The sequence below is a fragment of the Acanthisitta chloris genome, unplaced genomic scaffold (assembly GCF_000695815.1).
Source record: "Acanthisitta chloris isolate BGI_N310 unplaced genomic scaffold, ASM69581v1 scaffold42491, whole genome shotgun sequence".
In the NCBI taxonomy this organism is placed as follows: domain Eukaryota; kingdom Metazoa; phylum Chordata; class Aves; order Passeriformes; family Acanthisittidae; genus Acanthisitta; species Acanthisitta chloris.
In genome coordinates this window covers 2,939-10,536 of record NW_008657267.1, presented here as the reverse complement: position 1 = coordinate 10,536, position 7,598 = coordinate 2,939, and the positions used below count along the sequence as shown (strand labels likewise).

Sequence of the window (7,598 nt, the reverse complement as noted above, 5' to 3'; positions counted from 1 at the left end):
AGGTATTCAAAAAGCCCTATCAAATCTCAGTTTTGTCCTAAAAAACTTGATCCTTCAAGTTGTCAGTCCTATTGCAACATCTGTCACTTTAGCCTGATTTTCGAAGGAAACTATGGTTACACATCTGTGCTGCCCATATGGATCACACACATTTATACTACAGAAGTCTCCTAGAACTTTTGATTTTAACTCATTTCAATTAAAATGTGACATTAACAACCTGAAAGAAACCAAGTACCTACAACTTTGATGAAAAAGGTAACAGGTGAGAAAAGTGCTGTTCATACTTTAAAGATTTATGCAATCAATAATCAGTTTATGCACGATGAGTACCAGGCACTGGGGAACCCACCTGGGAGGACACCGTCAGAATGTATCTTCTCCAGGCAAGGCTTCATGTGTGCTAGGGTTTGGAAACAATAAAGGCCACAGGAAAAAAGGCTTTGCTAACCATGCTGTTTGAAGAACTGTTTATAACACACTGTCCACAAGAAAGCTAGCTTCTTATTTGTTACATCATTTTTAATTTGTGGATTTCTTCTTCCTTGCAATTGAATTGTCAGATTCTGATAGCTACACACACTTCACTAACTTTTTAGACACTGATCTGCATTCTTGAACAATTCTCAGGAGTTTTGACTTTTCCCTGCATTTTGTTCTTGTGTGTCTGCTTCACTTCCCCAGGAGGGCAGAACACACACCACAGTACGCATTTTGAAGACTTTTGTGCCCCAAGGGCTCACAGGCTTGCCCATCTCTTTTCACAATAAATGCAAACAAACCATCAATTAACAGACAGCTGCAACATCCTTCCAAAAGAACAGCCTTTAAAAATATTGTTTACTTGTCTGAACAGAAGATATCCTCCTAACCCTTCAAAGTAAGTGAATGATTGATGGGTAGGCAAAAGCATTTGCTTTAACAGAATCAGACTGACATCAGTTTTCATGTTCTCTGCTGTCTGAACAGTATCAAGCTGATCAGATTTGTAATTCTCCTGAAGCACATCAAACCAAGCAAAAAAAGGGCAGTCCTTTCCTACACTGAACTTGCGGATTTGTCCAGTGCAAGTTAGTGAGCAACGAATTCAACTATGATAAAAATCCATTGTATAAACTGCATTTTACAACTGAAACACAGAAATCATCTAGCTTCTTACAACAACTTCAGCAAGATGAGCACAGATCAGAAGGGACCTGCAATTTACCCAACTGTCATTTGCTCTTTTTAGCTGGCATCAGGCAACAATACTCAAGAAAATACATGAGTTTATACACAAGAGCACCTGGCAACCACTGACATTACAAATGGCTTTTCTTGTGCAGCTAATTACAGTGGCTTTTCTAGCAGGCAGGAAAAATTTAGAGTCTACATCTAATTCTGTAAGAAAGTTGACCACAGCAACTTATGCTTCAATTGTTTTTGAAGTCACATGCAACTTGGGATCACATCAGTAGGTATGCTATTCGACCCAATTCCCAAAATCCACAGAAACCTTAATACAACTGATTTATGAGCATGTTGGGTGAGGCCTCAGGTAGATTTTAATGGAAACTATTATGATACAGGTTGTGCTGAAGTACTTTACTGTTCTCATTCCAAAAAACTGGAGAGTTTTAAAGTAAAGATCTGGCTGAGGACATGAAAACCATCTGGCAAAATCTTACGACATTTAGATTTGCAGAGACATAATGATTATGTGAGTTTCTATGTACATGCATAGGCCTGTTCTTGAGTTTGATACTTGTCAGATCTATTGCACAGTATAAGGAGAGAGCCTCTGTATCTTTTCAAGACTTTATACTCCACTGACACACAATTTTTCAACACAGATAATTTACCTGGGAACAGCTAAATTCTAGAAACTTTAATATAAAATACATGTTATTTAAATATTTTAAAGACACTTCTGTTTTATTCTTCTTTATAAAAGTAAGAATTCATCTCCACATGCACTTAAATGATAGAAAATTAGATTTCCTATCTCTCAGGAAGTCATTTCAAAATAACATAGAACAGATTTGTGAAACCTGTTTAACCCAGTCTGTTTTCTACTGTGCCTGAAGTACTATATGGGCTAAGCATGAAAGACTCATTAAGAAGAGCTTTTGCTACTAACTCATTAAGCATCAAAGCATAAAATAACATGCAACATACATATTTGAGATGCTATTAGGAAAATTATCAACTCTTAAAACTTCAGAAACTCTCAAATAGTCTACAACCCTTTATGCATCTGGTATCTCAAATAATAAAACCTAAAAATCTTACTAGTTTGATTTAGTTGGGTTTTTGAGAATGTATAAAGAAAGAGGTATGATCTCATGGTCTGAATATGAAATTGGAAATCAAAATGTCTTACATAATGATTTGCCAAACCATACTACGGGAACTAACCAAATTGTACTGGTCTCCCCCAGTACAATGGAGACAAACTAATTTACACTGAATTGATCAAATCTGTTAAGTTAACAAAGAATACACAAAATATTTGGCTTCTGGGAGTGAGTTTTAGAGAGCAGTAAAGCACATGTTTAGCTACATGCTAAAAACAATTGAAATGACATTGCTAGTTACTTAGAAACTCATGACAGCAAAATTTTTATTACTGGACAATTTATCTAGTCCTGCTAGAGAATGGTTATCAGATAAAACAGAAACCAAAGGACATTAATAATTTTAAGAACTAAGTATCCAATTCTCCCTAGGCAAACCTGCACAATTTATAAAATGATGTATGTAATTTATAACATTATACTGATGCAAAGCACAAACTATTGATTTTTAAAAAATGCATAACCTGCCAAGGCCACTGACTGATCCAGGAAAAAAAAGCTAAAGGTAGGGAAGTTTTCATAGGGAGTTATAACTTACCAGCTTCTCAAATGACAGGGGACTTGATAGAAGTCTTGAGAGACAGAAAACTGAAGTCTGCATATATACTGCTCTGACAGTTTAATTGAATCAAGATATCTAAAGATGCACAGACAGCAAAACCAGATAAAGTGCAAAAAGGAATCTGTAAACTATCAAAGAAAGTATTACAATTGGCTTTACCTCAGTTTTTTAATCAATTTAAATTCTCCACTTGGGTGTTTTTATACATTTTAGAATAAAAACTAATATTCAGAAAGACACTTCCAAGTTTTTCAGGCCCCAAGTGACGTGAGCTTTTTCTTTAAATCAACAGTCTAGCATTTATAGTCAATTAAATGGAGAATGAGAAGTTAGCAGATGAACTCCTAAGAGATATTAAGTATATGCTGTCCCCATATATTCAAATCTCTGTTTGCTATGTTTTTTTATAGAAATATCTTCATATAAGCTTCCAAAGCAAAATTAACCATGCTTTCTAGGAGGCCACACTGAAAAACAGGGACTGCAAACCAGAGTCTGACTAGAAGACTAGTTTTTTAACCTGATTTCTTCCCAATCTCTCATGCTTGTCATGCAATTATCACAATTAACTTCACATTGCTTGGAAAAAGTTATTAATACATAGATATCAAAAATTATTCATTCTTAATGTATGAACTGCCTTCTTCTTGCAAGAGGATGACTACTTCTGGCATTTTTGGCAGAAAAGCTTTAATGTTGTTTCTCACATTAGTCCTTTTATCTTCCATCAGCATCTGCAGTCAAAGGTCCAGTGTTTTCTTTTAATTTTATTTTAAGAGAGGAGGCACAAACTCAGAGAAAAGGGTTGTAAGTCCTGCATTTTCAAATTCCTTTTGTAGCTCCTCCAGTATTGAGTATTCTTTGACTTCAAATGTCTGAAACCTGCATTGTAAGAGGGAAACTCATGAATATGCTGAGATTTGTCAGAATGTAATTATTGATTCTGTTACTTTTCTATCCACAACAGCACTAAATTATACCTTTTATGCTGCGACTGTACTTCTGCCTCACACAGTACACTCATCATTTTCTCTTTGCATTTCTTTCCGCTTGAGTCCACATCTACCTTAGAAGTTTTCTGAAGAATCAAGTACTCCTAAATTACAAGAAAAGAACAAAATATTAAATGTCACCTAATATCTTTGAAGTTTAGTAAAATGCAAAAATTCATACAAAACATGCAGACTTTCTTCTAGAACATAGCAATCAAACTTTGAAAGTAAGTGCCCATCCCAAAAAAGTGTATGACAGCTTCTATTCATCAGCTTGAAGTCAAGTGCACGCTTAAGGGATTTAGAGAACATGAGTTAGAAAAGCCAAAACATTCTCCTCCAACATCACCACAAAACCCTGCCTAATGCAGTGGGAGTTCCTAAGTACAGACAAGAATTTCAAAGCCCAGGCATGCACTAGGAGCACCATGTGGTCTGAGACAAGGAAAGAGACAGCCAGTAATGAATTAGAAGTAAGTCTGTTATTAATTTCTCACCACAAATTTTCTACTTTCTAGGGCATTTGGGAAGTACAGAAAACTGAACACAGGGATATTAAAGTCAGGAAACAAAGAAAAAACAGGGATATAACCACAGTGGAAAGTAAAGCAATACAGGCCAGAGGTATCACTGGTTTCTTTCTCACAGAATGCCTTCTTTTTTTTAAAATACAGAATAAAGCTGTTGGGCCTTCCAACTCTCATAATGATCAATTTGCTTCCGAAATTGTTAATCTTAGAAAAACACACACAAAATATTCAGACACATAGGTTTCAGTGGTAAATCAATAGAACTAGTCAACATTCATTGTTCCTGCACCTTAATGCTGCTCCTGTCACCCTGCAGAAGAATCAATATTATCTTGCCCATGAACATCAGTCTTCCAGTCAGCCTTAGATCTGAAACCCATTTTTCCACAGTTTTCACGTATTTTGCCTTTGCTCTCATGTGATCTAAATGCAAAAGGAGCATCCAGATACCATCTTCTGTACTTGTTCCTTTTGACAAAGTAGTTTTTTCATTGTAAACTGTTGCTGATTGCTTAATGACATCTTTAAGATGCTGCTGTATCCAAAGAATCAGATCGTGTACCATGGGTTCAGAAAGATGCTTCTTTGCTTGTTCAAGTAATTTATCTTTCACGTCCATACACTGGGCCCTTGTAAGCTGGTGAGAGGTAACAGAAATATCTGGTGGAGCTGATGGATAATTGACTGGTAAATGAAATAACAGCTTTAAAAGGACATCTGTATCCAGCAGTTCCTTCACACTGATTTGAATTCTAAATGAGATTCCATGCGTCTCTGGAAAATATCAAAAAAATAAACATTAATAGCTTGCTTGAAGTTGGAATACATATATATCATTAAGTCATGTTATTTTCTTTAACAATTCAACTCAAATGACTGCCATTCCACATAAAATAAGGGGGGTTGGGGTTTTGTGTGGGATGGGGGTCTTGCAACTGATGGCTCAAGCTATACCTGCAGGGAATCCTGAAATGAAACACTTCCATATCATAGTAGAAGGAAAGTTATTAACACATTCTAAAAAGCATTCACACCTTTTGGCTCTCTCGAAGTCTAGACAAGCCAGTAATAAAGAATTGTCTCTCTCAAACACATAACTCAGCTTCTACAGCTCGATAGCAGCAGCAAGTACAACCAAAAATAGAGACTTTTCTGGATGGACTCAGCACTGCTATAACTTTGCTCCTAAAGAAATCTGTAAGACTTCTAACATCAATACCAGTGCAAGGCAAACAGACTTGCACTGGGTATTTTTTAATACAACTATTCAAAAAGCAATTCTACACTAAGGAGAGGCTTGGAAACAAAAGAGTCAGATTCTCTGTCCCCTACAACTTGTAGAGAAAATACACTTACTTCTTTTCTGTCAATTTCTCTACAACAGTTGGATTGACATAATGAAAACATCTCTGTTGGACATCTGACCTTAGAGACTATATATATAAGTATATGTATGCTTATATAAATTTATGTTTATATATCTACTCACAGCCTGCTGCAGGTCTACTTTAGAATAGAATTATTTTCAGAGTGGAAAGAATACATACAGTATGCAGCAGGAAGGGCAAAAGACCACATCCTCCTGACAAATCATGTAATCAAAGATGCTTAATATAAAGTTATGTACAGTAATTCCTGTAGTAAAACCTTCTTGACAAGAAAACATTTCACATAAAAACAATACAAAACTCCATGAAGTGAAAAGCAGGGACAAAGACCTAACCTACTTTTGCTCCTCTGCCATGAAGTAAGAGGGTATCAATCAGATAAAAGATGATCTTCTTCAGATATTCTCTGCTTCACCCCTTTGATGCATTCTAAACACTTCACCCCTTTTCTTTAAAAAATTGCTAAAATGTCAGGTTGATTCATTCTATGAGGGCAGGAGAAGCCAGATTTGAAAGGCAGATTAGAGCAGAGTTGAGTTTCAGAGAAGCTCTTTTGAAGTGACTTGTGTTCTTCTCCCCCACCTTATCTTACCTTCTCTTTTACATGACAGTCAGTTGAATTACGTTTGATTAGTATTGCTGATGCCTCTAACCAACCTCAGTGCTCTCTATGATTTTATATTTAAGATCTACTAAATAAGTGAAAGAACCTAAAAGTGACTTGGACAGGCAGAAGCACTTTACAGAGCTTACTCAAGGGCTTGTTTCCAAACCTCCTTCCTGGGTCATACAAAGAACTCTCTAGGTCAGAGCAGTCACAAAATAAAATCAGCAAACCCTTCAAACCCAATAATCAAACTCTAGTAGTACTTTAAAGAAGCTTCCAAACATCTGCAAACCATCACCACCTAAACAGAGCTAAATCCAGTGCAGAAAGCAATGGATGCATGTACAGTGAAATCAAACTACATTCAACCATGCCCATAGCTACAGGCACCATGTATCAAAGCCTTCTTCCCTGCCAACAGGAGCTCATCTTCAGTCTTCTAAGACCCTGTGAAAGGTTCCAGACTATGTTTAAGGCAGATGTATTTCTCAGAGAAACACCAGGCTTGGAAGATACCCTTGCTCACGCTCAGTAGCTACGCAGGAGAACCTGCAGCCTTCCCATTCCAGTCTCTATCTTCTGCTGCCCTGACAAATGTTTCTTCCTGGGCACCAGCAATGACAGCTCCTCTGCCACTACACTAGGCTTGGTACACACAATCACAGACACAGGAAGGAAAGCCTTCACTGCTCCTCCTGGGACTCCTACCACCCTCCTGGCCACCACAGAGGGTCTCTGCACACAGCTGAGCATCACCTGAGACACAGGCAGTGCCTGCTGCCCCACCTCCTTCAGCCACCCCTTATAAACTCAGGGCAGCCCCACCAGGTACACAGCCAGCTGGAAGCAACGTGCATTTGGATGAACACTATGAGCATTATTGTACTCTGGCCTGTGAATACCTTTATTTTAAACTATGTCGCCAAGAGATTTTAAAATGCACAGCCTATACAAGAGGTGAAGAATACTACTCTATTGCCATCTTAATTACAGTGACAGAAAAACATGTTACCTTTCTGATAATCCTCCTAGGAGTTTTTCACTAGCTTGTCATAACAGATCTCACCAACTCAGAAGTAACTGAGGGATAAACACACAGGCCAACCCTGACCCTTTGACAAGGGCCTCCTGCTGCAGTGATCTTATTCCTAAACCTGCAACAATCTCACACCTTTCCCTGTGA

The 7,598-nt window shown here is 37.4% G+C and overlaps 1 protein-coding gene across 1 annotated transcript; it reads right to left on the bottom strand.

Annotated features, from left to right (window-relative positions):
* Nucleotides 1-3,438: 3,438 nt before the first annotated feature.
* RWDD3 (RWD domain containing 3) lies at nt 3,439-5,194 on the bottom strand (the record flags this gene model as incomplete). Its single annotated transcript, XM_009084636.1, has 3 exons — nt 3,439-3,780; nt 3,879-3,994; nt 4,710-5,194. Coding segments are annotated over 3 exons (716 nt in total), but the record flags the coding sequence as incomplete, so codon positions are not given.
* Nucleotides 5,195-7,598: the final 2,404 nt, after the last annotated feature.